Source organism: Dendrobates tinctorius, unplaced genomic scaffold, assembly GCF_039654945.1.
Source record: "Dendrobates tinctorius isolate UK_male_01 unplaced genomic scaffold, ASM3965494v1 ptg000020l, whole genome shotgun sequence".
Classification (NCBI taxonomy): Eukaryota; Metazoa; Chordata; class Amphibia; order Anura; family Dendrobatidae; genus Dendrobates; species Dendrobates tinctorius.
Window position 1 is genome coordinate 14,231,675 of NW_027361688.1, and position 24,560 is coordinate 14,256,234.

Consider the following 24,560-nt stretch of genomic DNA (forward strand, 5'->3'; position numbering starts at 1 on the left):
GTAATTGTCCAGTGTGATGCGGCTCGCAGGCCGATAACTATTACAACCAGACAAAGGAGATAGGGAAACATTTACAATGGAGGGCCCTGCAATAGGGAACGGGGCACGTGGAGACCTCCTGCACTCCCCTGAGTCAGTGTCCTTAACGCTCCTAACGTTCCCTATGCCGGTTCCGCACCGGGCGCCGCTCAGGAACCTGTAGCCCTGGCCCACCCTACACCTATCCCTTGCTAGGGAGCTGGGTGGCACAGGCACTGGCCCCACCGCTGCACTAACACCAACATGAGGAAAAGTGACAAACAGGGAAACACTTAGCTTTGCTCGGATGCACTTGCTCCTGGCAACAGAGATCAACACCTGAGTGCATCTTCCTCCACTGTGTCCAACATCTGGGTGCAGCTTTACAGCAACAGAGTCCAGCACCTGAGTTCAGCTGTCCAGCAACCGAGTCCAGCAAACTGAGTGCAGCTCTCAGTAACAGAGTCCAGCAAACTGAGTGCAGCTCTACACCATAGCTGCCACTCCACCAAGCTTTGCAGGAATTCTTCACTGACACCATAGCTGCCACTCCACCACGCTTTACACAAACTCCTCGCTGACACCATAGCTGCCACTCCAGGACTCTGAATGAGCTGCCCTGGACTCTCCTCCAGCTCCCCATCCAGCTCCTTCCTTCACCCAGGATGGTTGGAAAGCCCAACAATAATCATATCACCAACGTGAGTGAGCACTATTGACACACCTTTATAGAGCAAACACACCTGTTAGTGATTCCCGTGCAATTACTCTAACCACCACCGGGGGCAAACTATCTCTAAAAACACCAGTGCAATGACCATACTGGCCACCGGGGCAAAACTATCTCTAAGCACAAGTGCAATGACCATACTGGCCACCAGGGGACAAAACCAACCCTGAGCAAAACAGCTCACAGGAAAAAAAAGGTAACTTGTGCATTTAATCTGTCAGATCCACCCTGGATCATGACAATGGTGACTTGATGCATGAACGATCTTTAGGAAGATGGATTTTGTGCAGACCTAAATAGATCCACCAGGGTCTTCTCTGCCATTACCTTTATAGTATCAGACCATCAGGTTGCTGGTCTTCCTCTTCGCCTTGTTCCTTCTACAGTATTCGGAAGAATGTCCTTCTCCAGTGATGTCTGTCTTCGTATGATGTGTCCAAAGTAGGCAAGTCATAGCTTGGTGATCCTTGCTTTGAGTGACATGTCTGGCTTGATTTGTACCAAAATTGATTTGCTTATTCTTCTTGCCATCCATGGTATTGATAACATCCTTCTCCAGCACCACATTTTGAAGGCATCGATTGTTCTTCTGACTTGTTTTTTCATCTTCCAGGTTTTGCCTCCGTATGTTACCACAGAAAAGACAAAACTATGATATGAGCTGTGTCTTCATCGCTAGTGAAATGTTCCTTGATTTGAAGACCTTGTCCAGTGACTTCATTCTTGATTTGTCCATAGCTATTCTCCTGTTAACTTACTGGTACTTAAAAGACCAGATCACTCTAGACAAAGATGAAAATATGGACCTATGTTGAAAATGGGGCTGGAGAGAACGAAGCATGACATAGGGAGTCACAGAACACCAAAGATGATAAATGACTTACGCATGCTGAACATGTCCTCCTCTGTAGTCATTGAATGATGATCTGTAGTCACAGTAGTTACTGAAAGGGGTCCACCTTGACCTAAGAAAATTACGAATGGCACATAGTAGGTTACAAATTTTGCACTGTGGCCAAAGAACAACATGTTAACCCTCTGATATTGCAAATTTTAACATGCCCCCAAATATATCTCTAGACTCTAAAACATTACTAATGACAAAATCACCCAGCACTCAGTAGATGTACTGTAATGGTTTACACAAGGGACATTTTGGCCTACCAGCAGACCACTGGTGGACACAGACAGAAGAGGGCCCTTGTGCAAGAACAGTATATGGACCATTTGTCATCCAATAGCTTGTCATATTTCTTATGTAAGATGTTTTTGGAGACTACTTCCCTACTAACTGGTTCATGACCCAAACTTGTTCAAGTCACGTGGCACTGGTGGTTCTAGAGGATGACATTGCGACATTGGAAAGTAGACATCTTCTATTCCCATCTGGAAGAGTTATGTTTTTAGGTGAACCGAATACTATGGACTTTTTCTTTTCTTACGAGACCTCCATTTGACCTAGGTGAACTGAATACTATGGACTTTTCCTTTTCTTACGAGACCTTCATTTGACCTACTCTAAATGTTTCTCTATCTCTGGGTTACTAGATGTATGAAGATGTGAACTTTCTCACCTTCTTGTATCTTCATTTCCACCTCTGTCTTCTTGTCATTGAATAGTCCAGGGATCTCCACACGGCAGCAATAGGTTCCTTCATCTTCTTTAGTGACCCCGGTGATGGTCAGGGACACGTCCCCCTGACTAATGTTCCCCAGCAGCTGATATCGGTCAGATTTCCTCCAGGTCACTGTATGGCCATCAGTCCCGATGATCTCATTCTTACAATGGGAAAATGGACAGTGTCCTCATCCCCAGCACATGTAGTATACATTGCTGCCTTGTACGGTGTACCAGCACGGTAAGTTTAATGTGTCATTCACTGAACCAGTCACAGTTTCAGATGGTGCTGCAGACGCTGTGGGGGAAAATTACATTTTAAGACTATGTAATAATTTATTGCTAAGGAGTTTTTAAAGTTTTTTAAAAGAGTTTTGAAGTTTTTGAGCAATTTACTTCATGCCTCAGGGAATTCACAAACATATAATATAGCCTAGAGTTGAAGGCCCTTACGAGACATTTTAAAAACACAAATTTTTTTTCAAGCAGGAAATACTTGGGGTTTTTTTTAAGAAGTTTTTTTCTTGTCCTGAATGAGTTTTGAAAAGTTTTGGAAGAGTATTTTTTCCTGGCGTGTTCTTTGCAATAATTTTTTGGGGGACAATACCTAGGTTTCTTTCAAGACCTGCTTCAAAAACAGTTTAGGTTACTTTCACAAAGAAGTTTTTTTGGGACTTTTTTGGAGGAGCAAAAACTGAGCGGAAACTCTTAAAAATCTCAAAACTCATCAAACACTTGGGCCAGATTAATCAAGACAGGCAATGTCTTACCGGTCTTGCTAAGGGTTAGTGCTAGAGCCAGATGCTGCCAATTTATTAATGGGTGCATGCCACTAATTAGATCAGCAGCGTCTGACGAGTGACGTGCACCTCCCCAGAGATCTTACTCTAGTCTAGGACTGTAGTAAGATTTTAGGTCTAAGGAACACCACAGATCATTAATTAGATGAGCTGTGTGTTCTGCCATAACCCCCTCCAACCCCCACTTCATCCATTTTGGAATAGCTAGGAGAAACTGGCATGAAAATGGGCAAGTCACAAAAATGTTAGAGATTTTCAAAGCAATTTACGGCTAAAACTCCTCGAAAAACAGTATAAACATACCCTTAAGGAGAAAGAAGCCTTGAAAATATTTAGGGACAAGTGATTTTGGGTTATATCTAGTATATAGGCTCTTGCTGGGAGTATGTATACCTCATACATACCCTTCGGCCCTGGGTCAGAAACTGGCAAATCCTCGCAGAGCACAGTATGTGCGCTGGGGGATTCGTAAGTCTGTAGTCGCACACAGAGTAACTACAGGCTTATAGACTAGACAGGACAACAACTTTAATGAATGCTTTCTTAGGGGATCACTAACGCTGGTATCAGACATCCAGGTTTCATGATCCGAGTTCAGATTGCAACGCACGGCCATGCCACTCGTGACCTAAAGTTGATAGATTCATAGGCATATATGAAAATGTTGAGTTAGGCCTCATTCAGACGTCCGATTTTCGTGCCGTCCATGAGGTCCACATAAAATCAAGGAGGCAAATCTGATTTGATTCTAAGGTCTGATCAAAATCGGCAATGCAAGTTAATGGGTCCGTGAACAAATCCGACCATACGTAGATGACATAGTAACATAGTTATTAAGGTTAAAGGAAGACTTTAAGGCAATCTAGTTCAACCCATATCCTATCCTAACTTGCCCTAACATGTTGATCCAGAGGAAGGCAAAAAAAAACCCCATGTGGCAACAGTAAGCTTCACATTGGGGAAAAAAATTCCTTCCCGACTCCACATACGAATCAGACTAGTTCCCTGGATCAACGCAATATCAAGGAAACTAGTGTATATACCCTGTAATATTATACTTTTTAAGAAAGGCATCCAGTCCCTTCTTAAATTTTAGTAGGGAATCACTCATTACAACTTCATATGGCAGAGAGTTCCATAGTCTCACTGCTCGTACAGTAAAGAATCCGCGTCTGTGAGTATGCTTAAACCTTCTTTCCTCCAGACATAGAAGATGCCCCCTTGTCCCCATCACAGGTCTAAGAGTAAAAAGATCATTAGAAAGGTCTTTGTACTATCCCCGCATATATTTATACATTGTAATAAGATCACCCCTAAGCCATTGATTTTCCAAACTAAATAACTCCAAGCCAAGTGTAATAATCTGCCTTAGTATTGCAGACCCCCTAGTTCCCTAATAACCTTGGTCGCTCTTCTCTGCACCCGCTCCAGTTCAGCTATGTCTTTCTTATACACCGGAGACCAGAACTGTGCACAGTATTCTAAGTGTGGTCGCACTAGTGACTAATATAGAGGTAAAATTATGTTCTCCTCATGAGCATCTATGCCTCTTTTAATGCATTTTATTTGCCTTTCCAGCAGCTGCCTGACACTGGCCACTAAATGTGAGTTTGTCGTACACCCGTACACCAAGGTCTTTTTCAATGACAGTTTTGCCCAGTGTTTTACAATTAAGCACATAATTATACATTTTGTTCGTTTTACCCAAGTGCATGACCTTACATTTATCCCAATTAAAGCTCATTTGCCATTTATCAGCCCAAACTGCTAGTTTACATAAATCCTCCTGTAATATAAAATTGTCCTCCTCTGTATTGATTACCCTGCAGAGTTTAGTGTCATCTGCAAATATTGAAATTCTACTCTCTATGCCCCCTACAAGGTCATTAATAAATATGTTTAACAGAAGTGGGCCCAATACTGACCCCTGTGGTACCCAATACTGACACCTGTGGTACCCAATACTGACCCCTACAGTACCCCACTGCTAACCGTGACCCAGTCCGAGTGTGCTCCTTTAATAACCACCGTTTGTTTCCTATCCCTGAGTCAGCTCTTAACCCACTTACACATATTTTCCCCTATCCCCATTATTCTCATTTTATGTATCAACCTTTTGTGTGGCACCATATCAAAAGCTTTTGAAAAGTCCATGTACACCACGTCCACTGCATTTCCTTGGTCCAGTGCGGAACTTACCTCTTCATAAAAGCTTATCAGGTTAGTCTGACAAGAACGGTCCCTTGCAAACCCATGTTGATATTGGGTCATGAGGTTATTCTTCTTCAGATAGTCCAGTACAGTATCTCTTAGAAAACCCTCCAGGATTTTACCCACAGTTGAGGTTAAACTTACTGGCCTATAATTTTTAAGTTCAGTTTTTGTCCCCTTTTTGAATATTGGCACCACATTTGCTATACGCCAGTCCTGTGGTACAGACCCTGTTATTATGGAATCTTTAAAGATTAAAAATAATGGTACTTAATTCCTGCAGTACTCGGGGATGGGGATTTGTCAATTTTAGTGATTTTTAGATGCCGCCGTACTTCCTGCTGGGTTAAGCAGGTGACATTTAATGGACAGTTTTTTTTTTATCACTGATCATGTTATCCGTCATGGCATTTTCTTGTGTAAATACTGTTGAAAAAAAAGTCATTTAGCATATTGGCTTTTTCCTCATCCACCATTTCACCCAGACTATTTTTAAGGAGACGAACACTATCATTTTTTAGTTTCTTACTATTTATGTAGTTAAAGAATATTTTGGGATTATTTTTACTTTCTCTGGCAATGAGTGGTTTCCTGTTTTCACGGACTGACTGTCAGAAAGTAGAAGGTGGAGAACAATTTTTTTTTAAATTTGTCCACGTACGAGAAAATCGGATGACACTCGTACCACACTCTGATCAAACTCTCATCATAGCCTTATCAGAATAATCAATCTGTTTTTTTTAGTACATTGAAAAATCAGATGTCTGAATTAGCCCTCAGGGCCAGTGAGTCCGGTGGCCGGCCCATGCTTCGAGGTACAGAAGTGTGACAACAAGCATAAGACCTAGGGCTTATAGAGACATCAATTTTTCTCGTTCGAATGCTAGCTGTGTTTTTGATGGATAGCACTCCTACTGATGGTAGTTTATGGGGATTTGCCTATTTTTCCTCTGACTGACTGTTTTGGAGTTAAATCGCCAGTTGCAAGTGAATGGATCTGTAGAAAGAAAAATTGGACCCCATCCTTGTGCTGCTGGACTGCTTAATGGGGAGAAGCTTGAGAGACCTTCAACAGTTTCTTTTTTTTTTAAACTGTTGATGAAACATACCAAACTCTGATGGCAAAAAGTTACCCTGGCCAAACTCTGATGAAACTCTGACGATGAAAAACCATTGACATCTGAATGAGCCTTTATCCTAAGACACTAGCTGCCCATATCTCACTTACTTAAAGGAACTGTAAACCAAGAATTGGGTGATGCAAAAAAGATAAAACTCGCCCCCGGGTCTGCAGAATTAAGATCTCATGCAAACGAGCGTATAAATTGGATGTGTGCTTTTGTGAGTTCATTTTTCCCTTCACCAGTGAGGTCTGATGAACTCCCTCTTCTGGCGAAGGAAGGTAGTGAGGCTGAGTACCAAACAGCTGAGCAGGTCGATGATGACTGGGTCACAGGAACTGATGATTGGATATAAGGCAGCCGACGCCCTGCTGCCTTGCCGGTGATTTTCCTGCTGGATTCTTGGAGACCAGTCTGATTTCTGCTTCTCAAAGCTAAGTTTTGCTTTGACTTTTGTACACTTTAGTTCTGGTTTTCTTTGCCTTGTTTTTTGGAGTTCAGCCATCCCCGGCCGGGGGTGAGCTGAATTCCATTTTTGTCTCTGATCTGTTGATCTCTGGCTCTGTCTTCAGAATATACCTGAGTGCTGATATAGTCTTTTTGAAGCCTAGCGACTTCAGGGCCTGTTTTTCCTATCAGTCTGTTGGTTGATTTTCTTAGGGTTTTTGCGGATTGCAGACAGCAGCTTTTCTATCCTGTCCTATTTAGTTAGCTTGGGCCCCATCATTTGCTCAACCTATCTTTCCATCTGTGTTAGTGTTTTTTCATCTTGCTTCACAGTCATTATATGTTGGGGGCTGCCTATTGCTTTGGGGTCTGTTCTGGGGCAGTTTAGATTTCCCCTTTCTGTCTTTAGGCTAATTTAGTTCTCTGGCTTGATCGAGGGGTCTAGGGCACCGTAGGAACCCCCCATGGCTTCTACTAGTTGTTGTGGATAGGTTCAGGGGTCTGCAATCCGATAGCTTCCAACTTCTCTGGTTTTCTGGACTTAGCTATTATTTTTGTTTTTTCCTCCTTCGGGGACTCATCCATAACAGTGTGCCATGTGATTTTTGATCGGATAGTACACTGACCCAATTTTTTTCTTGGTCCGACTGTGAGAAAGAGAAGTCATAGGACGCAATAGTAGGATTAGACTCGCCCATACAGGTCTTTGGGTGCGTAAAAAAATAAAACAGATACCACACAGAACAATGATGATCTCTTCCATTTTCTAGAGATTTGGATGAATGGTGGATTTTATTATTTTTTTTCAGTATCTTTCTGCATATCTGATGGATACAGCCACACCAAGTAAATAATGATACCATATAGTGTAAGTACTGTAGATTATACTGCCATACTGTCCTCATAAGTTATTTTGTCATGGAGTACACATAAATCATGCTGTTATATACACCAATAAATGTTTCCAATTTCAGGGCACAAATTAATTGTATATTCAAATTTCACTATTAATAGAGCCAGCAAAGAGCCCTGGTGGCACCAACATGTGACTTCTTTTAAGAAATCCTCAATAGACATGGCAAAACTAACAATCACATTAGCCAAAATTGTAATGAATGGTATGTGATATAAAGCGAACAGAAAAAAACTAAATAAGCTGGCAATACAAAGCCGATCAGGTACTTACTTGTAATGGACAAGACAAGGCAAATAATCCAACCAGGACACTTATCCATTCTGTGTAGTCAAGGAGAAGACACAGATCTTTCCAAAATATTCTGTGCTAAATGTGTAAAAAAATGCAGATGTATATGAAGAGAAGGGGAACTAATAAAAACTGTGAAATGCGATGGTATCTTGGTGGCAGAATTGCTGCAACATTTCTTTAGAATGTTAGTTTAAATAAACTGCTTTCAAAAATGAAGAGACCTGACGTCCTGCAGCGGGACCTGTGTGGAGACACCATGGTGAACATTATGACAGGTTTGGTGGTGGGTCAGAGATGATCTGGAGAGGCGAATCTTTGGAGGAACTGACAAACCTCCACATAATAGCCAACAGTACCCAGACTGTTGTTACATACTGGGATGAAATCATCAGAACCATTATTACTGGTGCAGTGGGTTCTGCGTTGGGTTTCTCCTGGTGCAGGACAATGGCCGGCCTCATGTGGCCACAGTGTTCCGAGATGATGAAGACGTTCATACCACTGACTGGCCCTCACATGCCCCAGACCTGAAATAACTCTGGTATATTATGTATCTGCACATCAAACACCACCAAGTAACGCCACACTCTGTCCAGATCTAGGAGATCCACCAAGATGCCATACACCATCACGACAGTAGCAAACCCATAGGTTGTCAGGAGAACGTAGAGGCACCTGAGCGCCATACACACTACTGATCACATTATGGGATGTTGGAGCACATATGAACAAATGGGGGCCATACACACTACTGATCACATTATGGGATGTCGGAGCACATATGAACAAATGGGGCCATACACACTACTGATCACATTATGGGATGTCGGTGTACATATGAACAAGTGGGGGCCATACACACAAATGATCACATTATGTGACCCCCAGAGCCCTTCCTCCCGAATTCCCAGCCCTCCACCTTCAAAACCAACTTCTCCACCATTACAGAAGATCGACTCTCCACTCTACTCTCAAGATCACATCTCACCACCTGTGCACTCGACCCGATCCCATCCCACTTCATCCCAAACCTCACCACAGTCTTCATCCCAACCCTAACCCATCTCTTCAACCTATCACTAACAACTGGTGTTTTCCCCTCAAGCTTTAAACATGCCTCCATCACACCTATCCTCAAAAAGCCCTCTCTTGACCCATCCTCTGTATCTAGCTATCGCCCTATATCACTTCTCCCATACGCCTCCAAGCTACTGGAACAACACGTCTACCTTGAACTGTCCTCCCATCTCTCTTCTTGCTCCCTCTTCGACCGCTTACAATCTGGCTTCCGGTCACACCACTCCACTGAAACAGCCCTTACTAAGGTCACCAATGACCTCTTAACTGCCAAGAGCAAGCGACACTACTCTGTCCTCCTCCTCCTGGACCTGTCGGCTGCCTTTGACACAGTGGACCATTCCCTATTATTACAGACCCTCTCATCCCTCGGCATCACAGACTTGGCCCTCTCCTGGATCTCATCATACCTAACAGACCGGACATTCAGCGTCTCCCACTCACACACCACCTCCTCACCTCGCCCCCTATCTGTCGGAGTCCCACAAGGTTCAGTCCTTGGGCCCCTGCTGTTCTCTATTTACACCTTTGGCCTGGGACAGCTCATAGAATCTCATGGCTTTCAGTATCATCTTTATGCTGATGACACACAGATCTACATCTCTGGACCAGATATCACCTCCCTACTAACCAGAATCCCTCAATGTCTGTCCACTATTTCATCCTTCTCCACTAGATATCTGAAACTCAACATGGACAAAACAGAATTCATCATCTTTCCCCCATCTCACGCGACCCCCCCTACGAACCTATCAATTACAGTAAATGACTGCCCACTCTCCCCAGTCCCACAAGCTCGCTGCCTCGGAGTAATCCTTGACGCTGATCTCTCCTTCAAACCACATATCCAAACCCTTTCCACTTCATGCCGACTTCAACTCAAAAATATTTCACGCATCCGTTCATTCCTCACCCAAGAATCTGCAAAAACCCTAGTCCATGCCCTCATCATCTCTCGCCTTGACTACTGCAACCTCATGCTCTGTGGCCTCCCCTCAAACACTCTCGCACCCCTCCAATCTATTCTAAACTCTGCTGCCCAACTAATCCACCTGTCCCCCCGCTATTCCCCAGCTTCTCCCCTCTGTCAATCCCTTCACTGGCTCCCAATTGCCCAGAGACTCCATTACAAAACCCTAACCATGACATACAAAGCCATCCACAACTTGTCTCCTCCATACATCTGTGACCTCGTCTCCCGGTACTTTCCTGCACGCAACCTCCGATCCTCACAAGATCTCCTTCTCTACTCCCCTCTTATCTCCTCTTCCCACAATCGCATACAAGATTTCTCTCGCGCATCACCCCTACTCTGGAACTCTCTACCACATCATATCAGACTCTCACCTACCATCGAAACCTTCAAAAAGAGCCTGAAGACCCACCTCTTCCGACAAGCCTATAACCTGCAGTAACCACCGATCGACCAAACCGCTGCACGACCAGCTCTACCCTCGCCTACTGTATTACCACCCATCCCTTGAAGATTGTGAGCCCTCGCGGGCAGGGTCCTCTCTCCTCCTGTACCAGTTATGACTTGTATTGTTTAAGATTATTGTACTTGTTTTTATGTATACCCCTCCTCACATGTAAAGCGCCATGGAATAAATGGCGCTATAACAATAAATAATAATAATAATAACATTATGGATTGTCAGGAGAACATACAGGCACCTGGGGATGATAGACATTACTGATCACATTATAGGATGTCGGGCGTACATATAGACACATGGTGGCCATACGCACTTCTGATCACATTATGGGATGTCAGGAGAACATACAGACGTGAAGGTCAGACACACTACTGATCACACTATGGGATGTCAGGAGTGCATACAGACACGTGATGGTCAGCCACACTACTAATCACATTATGGGATGTCAGGAGTGCATACAGACACGTGATGGTCAGACACACTACTGATCACATTATGGGATGTCAGGAGTACACACAGACACATGGGGGCCATACACACTCCTGATGATATTATGGTTTGTCAGGAGTACACACAGACACGCGAGGGCTATACACTTTACTGAACACATTATGGGATGTCAGGAGTGCATACAGACACGTGGGGGCCATACACACAACTGATCAGATTATGGGATGTCAGGAGTACATATAGACACGTGGGGACCATACACACTACTGATCACATTATGGGATGTCAGGAGTACATACAAACATGGGGGTGTAGGGGATTGAAATAGAAGATCCTTTTAATGCCTCCTCCCATTTAAGGAGTTCTGATGTAAATATAACGTAAATTGATGTACAGACATTATTATGCTCCGGTACTTCTACACTATTGTGTATTACCCCCTCTCCCTTTGGTACTGCCACATTATGTGTTACCATGTTGTGGATATTGTAAGATATTGTGCTGTATTATGTCCTTTGTATTCCCATATAGATTAGGGTAAGTTAATGCATCCTTTGGGAACATTAGAGGAGGGCACTTGTAGTATAGAGTTCATAGATATGGTTAAGTGTAGTTCTATAACGGGCCACTAGATGGGGGTATACTAGTGGGCCTTGTTAGGTATAGCTGATAGGAAAGTTACATAGGGTTAATAGTAGGAGGAGCTGCTATGGGTTATGTAAGCGTAGGTTGTACTAATAAGTCAGAAGGGTGAGCACGCCCGACTAGTCCACAAGGGCTCTGAGCCCAGGACTCCATAGCAGCTACGCAACGTTCTAAGAAGACGAGCACGGACACAGTCAGACTCATTCTGTATAAGACCAGAGCACCCGGGAAATTACAGTTTATGGCAGCAGGAACAGAAGGGAAAACGTGGTCCGAAAGTCATGCAGGGTGCAAAACATTCACCATGTGGCAGATCTTTAATAGGGCTGAAGCTGTCAAGTCCGGTTCGAAACAGATGAACGGGATCCCCTATGTCTTGAGGTCCTACAGTAGTGAAGCTGCGGTACCACCAAGGGCGCTACTACCCCGTAATGTACGTGAGGGCAAAGAAAGTAGAAAAGGGAAAGTGCAGGAGGAATGCTGTGTGGACTGTAATGTAACTGCTGTGTCCGGGACTGTTGAAGAGAAGAGTAAAATCGTTTGTTTGGCATCAGAACCGGTATTTATGTCCGTTGTTTCAACCCTGAACACTGGAACCAAGCGTGCAGGAGCTGGGTTGCACCGCAGTGGAATCCCTGACCGTGGACCAGCAACCCGAACAGGTACGCCGGTAGAAGCTGATGATTTTTCAGTGGGAGGAGGCCAGGACACCAGAGCCCCGGTGACCTTGGCTGCGACGACCGTCCTGGCCTCCTCTTACAGGGGCCATACACACTGTTGCAGTGGAAAAGAGGACACCTGAAAACCGGGTGAATTTTTGCACAATCTTCACCGCTTTGATACCACAAACATTAAGAACATGGAAGAGGCCAGTAGCCATGTGGTGAGCTGCATTGCATGCTATATGTTCAGACTTACCAGTGGAAAAGCCAAACTTCAAATGCAATCTTGTCTCCCTATTGGAGGAAAAGTTTCAAAGTCTAGAAGGAAGATAAGCTATATTGAAAATTATTAATGAGGGTGAGGAATTCTTAGAGAAAGCAGAAGTATCTCTTCAGAATGTAGAAAGAGAAGAAATTTGTAGTACATCTGAAGACACGGAGGAATGGAAGCATGTGACCAAGAGAAGCAGGAGGAAATGTGCTGCTCTCCAGGTTGCAAAAATCAAAGATGTGTCTGACAGGATATAAGGACTCTTCAACCTACAGATGACCACCCATTCTTGCTAGTACATGAGGGGACAAATGACATAGCAAGAAAGGACCTACAAACCATCTGCTGTGACTTTGAAGACTTAGTCAAGAAAGTGAAAGAACAAAAGAACTGGGAGCCCAGGTGGCCTTCTCATCCCAGTGGATGGCCATGAAACAAGAACAAAGGGAACTATAGGCCGGTGAGTCTGACTTCATACCAGTAAAGATCTTTTAAAAAATTATTAAACAACATATATGTAAGTACTTGGATGAGAATTAAGTGATTAACCAGAGCCAGCATAGGTTTGCAGCTAATAAGTCAAGTCATACAGTCCTAATTTCATTCTATCACAGAATCACTGACTGGGTGGATCAGGGAAATGTTGTAGATATAGAATATCTTGACCTCTGCAAAGCATTTGACAAAGTATCTCATACCAACCTTTTTGAAAGAATGACCAACTATTCAATGGACAAGTCAACTGTTAGGTGGATTCATAACTGGCTTAGTAATTGGACCCAAAGAGTGGTAATAAGTGGCTGCACATCCAGTTAGATGAAAGTCTCAAGTGGGGTACCACAAGACTCTGTCCTGGGCCCTGTGTTGTTCAATCTTTCATGAAGGAAATGAGGGTAAACTGATTAAATTTGCTGAGGAGGGACAAGCTAGGAGGGATAGATAATAGAGAGAGGATTCAAAAAGATGATTTTTATCAGGGAGAAATGCAAAGTTCTACATCTGGCCAATAAAACTGAAAAAAAGCATATACAGAATGGGAGGAATAGAACCAAGCATCAGCACATGTGAAAAAGACTTGGTATACTATTAGATCACAGACTGCACACGAGTCAACAGTGTGATGCAGCAGCAAAAAAGGGAAACACAATTTTGGGATGTATTAAGAGAAGCATAGAGTCTAGATCATGTGAAGTAATTATCCCCCTCTACTCCTTCTTGGTCAGACCTCATCTGGAATACTGTGTTCAGTTCTGGGCACCACATTTTAAAAAAGAAAATGAAAAACTGGAGCAAGTTCAGAGAAGAGCTACCAGGATGGTGAGCGGACTGCAAACTATATCATACGAGGAACGGTTAGAGGATTTGGGAATGTTTAGCTTGCAAAATAGAAGACTGAGAGGAGACTTAATAGCCGTCTACAAATATCTGAAGGGCTGACACATTAAAGCGGGATCATCCTTATTCTCATTTGCGCAAGGAAAGAAGCAATTAAATGAAACAAAATGGGAGGAGATACAGATTAGATATTAGATTATTATTTTTGACAGTGAGGGTGATCAAGGAGTGGAACAGGCTGCCACGAGTGGTGGGGAGTTCTCCTTCAATGGAAGTCTTCAAACAGAGGCTGGACAGACATCTGTCTGAGATGGTTTAGTGAATCCTGTATAGAGCAGGGAGTTGGACCAAATGTCCCTGGAGGTCCCTTCCAAATCTAACATTCTAAGATTCTATGCGGAATTTCACAATTCATATCAGTAAACACTTTCGACTTGAACCTTTGTTTTCATCAAGATCCAATGTGGGAACTACTTGGCCCTTTCGGATTTTGTTTAGCAGTGTACTTATATAAAAGTGACATTTTGTCCCTTACACCTAGGGTGCCCAGGCGTGAAGGGCAAAGAATTGTGCTCTGATATCTCTTCAACTACAATAAACTTCTGATCAAATTTTACCATACTGTTTGGGAGCTCTCAGTGCGGACCTGTAATGAGCACCCTCTTCCTAAATATCTTCATCTTCACAACTTGCTGGGGGTTTCTGTTCCTTCATTACATGGAGTTGTGTTTATTCTCTTCGGACCCACCCTTTTGTCCCCAGTCCCATCAACGGTGGAATCCACTTGAAAAATGAAAGGGAAATTCCATCCCCATTTGCTATTAGATTCTGAAGTCATTGCCGATCTTGGAACAGCTTATTTTCAGTGAAATATGCTTTCTTAGAACAGCAATACCAATACCAGTGACGGGCATCACAGGTCAGCAGCTGATGTGAGCATGCTTGTTGTGGGCGGCATTTCATGTCACACCAGCTGTGGAAGAGAAGAGGACGCTGCTCGCTGAGGGAGTGATGTTAGGGAGAAGGATCCTTTTTTAATGAGTATGTGATGGGCAGCACAATGGGGGACATTACTACAAAATGGAGAGATTACTACAGGATGGGGAAATTACTACAAGATAGCCAAGATGGTGACATGGGGGTATTACTACAAGATAAGAACCAGGATAGGAACATTACTACAAGATAGGGACTAGGATGGAGACATTATTACAAGATAAAGAAAAAAGGTACTCTAGCGTAGAAAAATATAAAACTTTGTCTTTAATGGAAAAAATTCTTAAAATCAGGCACAGTGCGGACAACATATAAATCCCAGAGAGCTACCGACACTCCGATCTTAATCATGATTAAGACCGGAGTCTTAATCATTGGAGGATGAGATATTGGAGAATTATGTGGTGTCAACAACCATCATGGCCCTTCAGAAGGTGCTAGAGCTGCGTTAAATCCAGAAAGCGGGAGGACCTGTTGTATGAAAAATACCATGTCAGACCTGTAGGATGTGGCCATGAGGCATGAGGTGTTAGCACCCCTACTCATTAGCACTAGAAACAGGAATATACAGCAGGAGGGAATGTCTGTGGCTCAAATTCAACAGGATGGTGAATGTAACTCAACAAACACTGGTCCTGAAGCCTTGTAGAAATGGACTTCAGCCTGACCAACGCAACTGAAAGGAGGTCAACAGACCATTTTTGAGCATCACCGTCAGATCTTTTTAGTTCTCCATCTGGAAGCAATGACATTATTAGGAGACATGCTGAAGAGCAACATTGTGAAGAACAGTAAGAGTCAATGGACGTCTCTCATTATGTTGGTGAAGTAGAAACATGGAAAACGATGGACTTTTGATGCCTTAATTCCTTCACAATGTTGGACACATAACAACTGCCATAGAGGATGGCAGCTTTAAGTCGCACAAAAAACCTGGCTAGTGGATATTGGCAGATGGCTGTACTTACGTTCCAGAAATCGTTGGAAGACCTAAATTTCTGCAGAGACCTGTCTAAATAAAGTGGTGGCCTGACATGTCCTCCATTTATTCTCTATGGAACAGAGAACCACACTCTTTTTTTAGCAGTTCTAAAGTGAATGAGCGGGGTGGAAATGGTTCAATTCAGATAGGGCTGTGCAGATCTCCATTCTCAAGGTGAGTTGGTGTTGGAATAATGCATATTGATCTGTATGTATTGCAACAACTACTACTGTACTGTTTTATATAATGTGCATATTGTGAGATTGTTAACAAAGTTCAGTGACAAAAAAAAAACCAGACAGGATGCCCCCTCCTTCTCTTCCCTTCTTGTTGTTGTCCCATGCTGCAAGCCACAGCAGATACCAGACTGATCACATTTCATGCTGTAAGCTGTTCAACCTGGATATGAATAAATCTACATTCTGTGTTGCTGACTCTGGATGTTACGCTGATTAATCCGCTGCTAACAGGTTATGGGCCCAGAGTCCCAGATCCCCAGAGCACAGAGAAAAGAAAAGAAAGGAAGACAGCAAAGATGGCCACCAGCAGCAGCAACTCCATGAAGTTTACAGTACCAAGTCTCACTAACCAGAATGATCAATCCTGGAAATTCAAAGTGAAAATGCTGCTGATAAGAGAAGGTACGTGGAAATACACACAGGAGCCTAAACCTGACCCAGTATCACAGGAGTGGATAGAGATGGATCAGAAAGCACAAAGTACCATATCACTCAGTATAGATGAAGATCAGATTGTGCATGTGTGTAAAAGTGAAACTGCAAGAGAAATGTGGGAGCAGCTGCAAAAGGTGCATGAGAAGATAAATTTAAGCAATAAACTTTATCTCATGAGAAAATTGTACCAGTCTAAACTACAGAATGGCCAGAATATGCAGGACTACATAACAAGCATTCTAGAGATTGTAGAACGCCTGAGAGGCATTGGGGAAGATTTGAAGGACTTTCATGTAGCCGCATTACTGCTTAGTGGTCTTCCAGAAAACTATGACACGCTTGTAACCGCACTAGATGCGCGCCCAGATGATGAGCTTACATTGGAGTATGTCAGAGGGAAGCTCATAGATGAATATAAGCGGAAAGCGGAAGGGTGTAAACAGCAGGACATGCGATGCAGAATCTGCTTTTACAGACACAAAATCTAAATGATAACAGAAAGCACCTAAAAGAAACACGTGAATGTTTTGTTTGCAAGAAATCAGGACATTTGAAAGCTGACTGCAGAGTCTAGAAAGCTAGAATGAATCAGCTGAAAAAACAAAGCAGTCTTCAAAGGGTTAAAAGTGCTGTGTCTGCAGAAAATGATTCTGTGAATACTGAAACTGCATTTACTGTCAGTGTAAATACATCAAGGCATGCATGGTGTATAGACTCTGGAGCAACTAGTCACATGACTAATAACAGGGACTTCTTTTCTAAAGGGCCTGTCACACTAAGCGATATCGCTAGCAATATCGCTATAACGTCAATGGTTTTTGTGACATTATAGCGATATTGCTAGCGATATCGCTATGTCTGATACTTACCTCCGACCGCTCCCCCGCTCACTATCGCTGATCGCGCGAGAACGGCCTGGGCCGTTTCTCGTCGTCAGCTTCCTGCTGGGCTTCCTGTGGCGCCAACGAGCGACGCGGGCGGGAGAACGTCAGGATCTCCTCGTCTGACAGGTAAGTAGCGACCCCCGACCGCTGCTATGTCGCTGGTGAGATCTGCCTGTGTGGCAGCTCACTAGCGACCACTTAGCGATGCACCTGCGATCCTGACCGCGTCATGTCGCTGGTCGGGATCGCTGGTGCATCGCTAAGTGTGACAATACCTTAAGCTTAACCAAAGTAAGTCAGAGAAAGTGATTATGGCTAATGGTCAGTACATGACTTCACAAGGTATAGGAGATGGTTATATTGATTGTCAAATCTCACCAACACAAAGCAAGAAGATCCCAGTAAAAGATGTGCTCTATGTGCCTAGTCTTGAGAGTAATTTACTATCTGTGAAGAAACTCACAAAATAAGGAAATGAAGTTACATTTAGGCACAATAACAGCATTTATGTATGGCATAGGCGCCTAGCACACAGAGACCCAGAAGCAATAAGGAAGTTAGTTCAAAAGCAACTAGCTGAGGACATTACAATTGATCTATGTAACCAGATAATGAAATGTACTAGCTGCATCAAAGGGAAAATGTCTAGAAAAGCTTTTCCTAAGAGAAATACTACAAGAATGGAACAGACACTAGATTTAACACATACAGATGTCTGTGGTCCAATGAGCACTCAGACTCCTGGGAAGAAGAGATATTTTCTCACATTTATTGATGATCATTCAAGATATACAGTTGTCCATCTGCTTCACAGCAAGAAAGAAGTTCCAGAGAAACTTGAAGTATATCTAGCTGAGGTATATAATAAATTTGGGAGAATGCCAAAGATTCTACGTGCAGATAATGGGACTGAATACACAAGTAATGAGACACAGAGCATTTTAAAGAAAAAAGGAATCCTATTTCAGACCACTGTACCGTACAATCCTGAGCAAAATGGTGTCGCGGAAAGAAGGAACCGAACACTCTGTGAAAGTGGAAGAAGTATGTTGTTTGATGCAAATCTGCCCACAGCATATTGGGGTGAAGCAATCATGACAGCTTGCTATCTTCAGAACAGACTACCAGGTAAAGCTACAGAGAAAACTCCGTTTGAGCAATGGAACAGCAGAAAGCCAAAACTACATCATATAAGAATATTCGACAGATCCTGCTGTAAACTGAGCTGCTCTTCTGGTCATATGATCTCTGGTGAGAATCTCCTTGCTTCCTGTGATGTCATGTTACTAGCCCACTCAATTCTGGGTGGGGCTTAGTGTGCTGTGGGTGGGGCTGCATTCAGCAGAGCTGTGAATGCTGCTGCTGTGAAGGAGAGAATGGCTAATGAAATCAATTATAAAACCTTATATAATCAGTTCAGATATGCTGTGGCAAAGGTGGCGTCTATGTCCTGAGCAGCACCCTAGAAGGAATCTTTGGAATGTGAAGCAAATTGTGGACACTGAAGATTAAATACCATATATGGAAGTCGAGTTAGCATCGCCCTATCATAGACGGACACTGGCTGTTCAGAAGATTATGTGATGCCCTTTTCCTGTCTGTATCATGGTTCTTTGTCCTGAGAATAAAGTTCAGTTGTGTGCAAGCCTTTGCTGAGAAAGGAGTTTACATCTAACTCAGTGTCCGATGTGTCTCTTTTAAGCTAGCACTCGGCTATTTATTAGGTCAGGTACAGTCAATCATTAAGACCTCACTTTAAGAGATCACCTTCACACTGCTACCGACCCAACTCTTCCTCGTATCTGTATGTGTAGAGTGGGGTTTGTGTAATGTATATGCACCTTTCTTTATACCCTTTATAATGTGAATATCATCTCTCCCCATCCAACCGATCTATCCCTCCATCCATGCCAGTGAGGGATAATCTTTATTGTCAGCAGGGGCGAAACTACTGTGGGTCAGGGGCCTGGTGGATCAGAGGCTTGCTGATGGCAGCAGAAGCTTCAGCTGGATGTGTCCCATCTGAACAGCGACCTTCCTCCATACATTTGGGGAGTCTCCAACATACAGTATGTTTTGGCAAAATCAAAAAGAGCTTTACAATTTTTGTGTGAAAGTAAAGGCTTTTCTTTGCTCACTCTTCCATAAAGGCCACCTCTATGGAGTGTATGGCTTATTATGTTCGTATGGACAGGTACCCCAGTCTCTGCTTGGGAATTCTGCAGATCCTTCAGGGTTACCTTTGGTCTCTGTGCTGCATCTCTGATCAATTCCCTCCATGACAGGACTGAGAGTTTTGGTGGCCCCCTCTCTTGGCACGTTTGTTGTGGTACCATGTTCTTTCCATTTGATGATAATGGATGTGATGGTGCTCCCAGGGATCATCAGAGATTGGGATATTTTTTATAACCCAACCCTGACTTGTACTTCTCAACAATTTTGTCCTTGAGTTGTGTAGAGATCTCCTTGGCCGTCATGGTGTTGTTTGGAGATCTCCTTGGTCTTCATGGTGTTGTTTGGAGAGCTCCTTGGTCTTCATAGTGTTGTTTGGAGAGCTCCTTGGTCTTCATGGTGTTGTTTGGAGAGCTCCTTGGTCTTCATAATGTTGTTTGGAGATCTCCTTGGTCTTCATGGTGTTGTTTGGAGAGCTCCTTGGTCTTCATAGTGTTGTTTGGAGATCTCCTTGGTCTTCAATGTGTTTGGTTAGCAGAATTGCAGCCTCAGTTGCTTTTCAGAAAAGTTGTGTATATACTGACTTGTAACACTTAGACTGCACACTGGTGGACTTCCTGCACTAGAATTTTTTAGTGGCTTCATAGCAAAAGGGTTGAATACATGTGCACTGTAAATTTTTAGTAATTTAATCCCATAAATTTAATTTATGCCTATATTTTTTTTATTTTACTTCACCAAGTTAGTCTATTTAGTGCTGATGCATCATACACAAATCAGATTACAAAAATATTTAAACACAGGTTCCAATATAATAAAATAGGTAAAAAAGCCAAGGGGGTTGAATAGTTTTGCAAACCACTGTATACAGATATTTTTAAGGACAGAATTCTTAAGCATTTTGTGACAAAACTAGTAACTGAGTTAGTGTAGTGGACACCCCCTTTAATAAATGTGATTCCAAACAAGTGATGTATGATCTTTGTAATATGAAAGATTCTTATTGATTAGGATTTTAATCTTCATCATCAGGACATTCTTCAACTGGAAGAAGATACAAAATAACATTATCACAATACAGAATATTTCCATTAAATATAGAGGAAACAGAAGTGTGAAATATAGACTTTTCTAGGACTTAAAGGGGACCTGTCACTTTCCATATATATGTATTTTTTTTTTACCTGGTGTAAATGCCACTTTTCTCCTGAATCCAGAATTGATTTTCTTTTCTTCCTGCTCCTCTCTGTTCCTGAGATATGGCCTCCTCTTCCTTGCATATAACTCTAGTCTTTTCAGTGGGTGTGGCCCTGACTTCTTCTCTGTGGGCGTCTTCTTGACTACCATGCTCAGTTGGCTATAAAGACTAGCTTTATATACAAATAATAGTGGGCCATATCTCAGGAACGGAGAGGCGTAGGAACAAATGAAAAACAACGTCGGATTCAGGAGAACAGCGGCATTTACACCAGGTAAAAAAAATACATACTTATGGTAAGTGATGCGTCTTCTTTAAAGGACAAGATTACTCCAGACAAAATTGACTATTCAGATCTATGCATAGTTCAGAGTCTAAGAGAATGAAGCATGACATAGGGATTTTCAGAACATCAAAGATGATAAGATGATAAATGACTTACGCATGCTGAACACATCTTCCTCTGTGGTTGTGGGATGATGATCTGTAGTTGTAGACGTTACAGAGTATTCTATTGCAAAACAAACAAACAATAATATATTAGAAGTTCTACATAGGTGGGGTGTATATAGAGGGTGCTGCGGCAATACTCGCACCCTGGCACCTATGCCACCTAACAAAACACTGGTTTGATAAATGTCACTTTTTTGGTGAGGGGCTAGTTCCTCTCATGATTTTTTTTATTTAAACTCGCCCCAAATCTTTCTCTAGACTATATTATTACAATTTAAATTAGGTATTTTATTGGTAGAAATCCATAGATTGTATACAGTATAAAATTGTTATATTTCAGTTTCTCACGAAAGCTATCATGAAGTGGGCAAAACTACAACTACTGTTCTATATTGTTTAGCCATAGTCATGGTTTTGCGTCTCCATATTTGCTCAACCTTCTCTTTTTTAAGTTTCCAAAGACGGTTTGTTGTTAGGACTTAAATGTAGGGCCGGTTATAGACAAAGTGGGGCCCTGGGCGAAAGTTTAAAGTGCTAACATATTGCATCATCACACAAAAATATTTGGGTTGTATTTACATGTGCAGAGTTCAGGCCGCTAAACGAGTTTGATTGACAAGTTGCTGGACGCTTATTTCCCGGCTTCTTTACACCGATTGAGGAACAATGATGGGGACAGAACAATCACTAATAGATCATTCTGGCCCCATACAGTATCATGTTATCAGCAGCATATCTGCAGTTTACACCGGGCGATGTGCTGCTGACAACAATGATTTTTGCTCCAGCATAAGCAATCCAATCACTCAATGAATAGGCAGAATTTTGCTTGTTTAGTATAATAAACCCCATAGTCCTTCACATAGTATAATGCACACCCCATAGTCTTCCATATAGTGTAATACCCTACCAATAGTACTTAATACACAACCATAGCCCTCCATATAGTGTAATACATTCCCCATAGTCCTCTATATAGTATAATGCACACCCAATAGTCCCCCATACAGTATAATGCACAGCCCATAGGCCTCCATATAGAATAATGCACAGCCCATATCTTCCTTATAGTATAATGCATTCCCCATAGTCCTCAATATAAACTGCTCAAAAAACAAAGGGAACACTTAAATATCACATCCTTGTTTAAGTGTTCCCTTTATTTTTTTGAGCAGTATAGTATCATGCAGCACCCTAAGAGTATAATGCAGCCACCCATTAAAGTATGATAAAGTCATATCATAGAGAATAATTCAGCCCCCAAGAGAGTAAAATGCAGCCACCTCACAGAATATACTGCAGCCCGCTCATAGAGTATAATGGAGCCCCCTATGGAGTATAATATATTATATATATATATATATATATATATATATATATATACACACACACACACACACAATATTTACCTCTCCCCGTTCCCCAGCTGCTCCGGCTTCATTGCCCAGCACAGCATGATGTGCAATAAAGTGACATCAATGCGCTATTAGTGGCATGGCACTGGCTGGAGGCACTTGGGGTTGCGGGGGCCCTAGGTTAATGCCTAGTCTGCCTGCCCCTAACGTTGGCCCTGCCTAAATGTCATGTTTAGCAATTATCATAGTTTTCAGACTGACATAAATTTTCATTTTTACACTTTGCGGCTTCATTGTTTTAAGATTTTTAGTCAGATGTTTTTCTGTTACTGGAGTAGAACTATCAGCCTTTCATAAGTTTTTAAATTCATCCAGCTTATGCAAAAACTCAATATTTTCATTGCTGGCTCTTATTTTACAAGACTTCTACCCTTCACCCCTGGCAGCTGGATATCAGTGTCTGGGCCTAATCCTGACTGATGACATCACATTATTGTCGAATCATTGCTTGGAGTTTATAAAAAAAATTTGTGTTTTTGTGCTCCAGCTTTTTGAGGATTGACCCCAGGTTTTCAATGGGATTGATATCTGAGGAGTTTCCTGACCAAGGACCCAAACGTTGAATGTTTTCTTCACCGAGTCACTTAGTAGTCACTTTTGCCTTGTGATGTGGACTCCATCATGTTGGAAAAAGCATTGTTCATCACCAATTGCTCATGGAGCGTTGATCTTGAAGGAGGTTTAGATCCCATTCTATATTCCTGGCAATATTATTAGGCAAATTTGTGAGTGAGCCCCTTCAAAGGATGAAAAACAATCCCAAGCATGAACATGAATGATCTCAGCAGGCTTCACTTTTTAAGAAGTGCAGCGATTGGACTGCAAAGAATAGGGGTAGTTATTTTCTTTCTTGACGGCTCTTTCTCTTGGACCTTTTTGTTCTCGTAGGAGACTTCCAATTGACCTACTCAAATTTTTTTCCCCTAAGGTCATAAACACTGTAGAGTTGTGTGATATCTTACCCAGGGGCGTACATAGAAGTCATGGGGCCCCATAGCAAAAGTCTGAATGCCCCCCCCCCCCCCCCCCCAAAAAAAAAAAAAAAAAATCAACAAGTGCTCTTAACTCCAGGCATGCATGTTATGGGTCAAACAATTAATTTTATAGCAAGTCTTTGATTTTTTTCAGTTCTCAGCATGTATGTGCTGCTGAGAACAATAATAATCTATGTACACAAAACAATCTACTGTATACTGATCATCCTGTGAGCATAAGAAATGCCACAATGGGCTATCAGCTATTGGCCAACAAGTAGCTGATTGATTGTCAATATATATCACAGACATTTAGCAAGGCAGAATAAATCATTGGTGGCTCAGTGGTGTGTGTGTATATATATATATATATATATATATATACACACACACACACACACCTGCAGTGCATGCAGGGCCCCCTCCACCTTCCACAGTGCGTGCAGACGGGCCCCCCTCCCTAAGGTGCAAAGTGCAGCCAGAGACATTGTAAATGTAAAGTGCCAGGCTGCCAGCAGACGCTGAATATCGCACACAGGACACTGTATATCGCACGCAGGACGCTGTATATCGCACACAGGACGCTGTATATCGCACGCAGGACGCTGTATATCGAACGCAGGACGCTGTATATCGCACACAGGACGCTGTATATCGCACACAGGACGCTGTATATCGCACACAGGACGCTGTATATCGCACACAGGACGCTGTATATCGCACACAGGATGCTGTATATAACACAGGACGCTGCATATCGCACACAGGACGCTGTATATAG

At 42.6% G+C, this 24,560-nt stretch overlaps 1 protein-coding gene across 2 annotated transcripts in view; it reads right to left on the reverse strand.

Moving 5' to 3' along the window:
• Positions 1 to 2,427: 2,427 nt before the first annotated feature.
• LOC141083468 (hepatitis A virus cellular receptor 1 homolog) overlaps positions 2,428 to 24,560 on the reverse strand; it is a 32,173-nt gene continuing 10,040 nt past the window's right edge. Inside the window, exons 3-4 of one of the 2 annotated variants that reach the window (XM_073567744.1) lie at positions 21,380 to 21,448; positions 2,428 to 2,664 (exon numbers count right to left, since the gene is read on the reverse strand). In XM_073567744.1, coding sequence (XP_073423845.1) covers positions 2,555 to 2,664; positions 21,380 to 21,448 — 179 coding nt within the window. In that variant the 3' untranslated portion in view covers positions 2,428 to 2,554. Of the gene's footprint in view, positions 2,665 to 18,425; positions 20,784 to 21,379; positions 21,449 to 24,560 lie in introns of those variants that run through there. The other variant, XM_073567745.1, reaches the window with a different exon arrangement.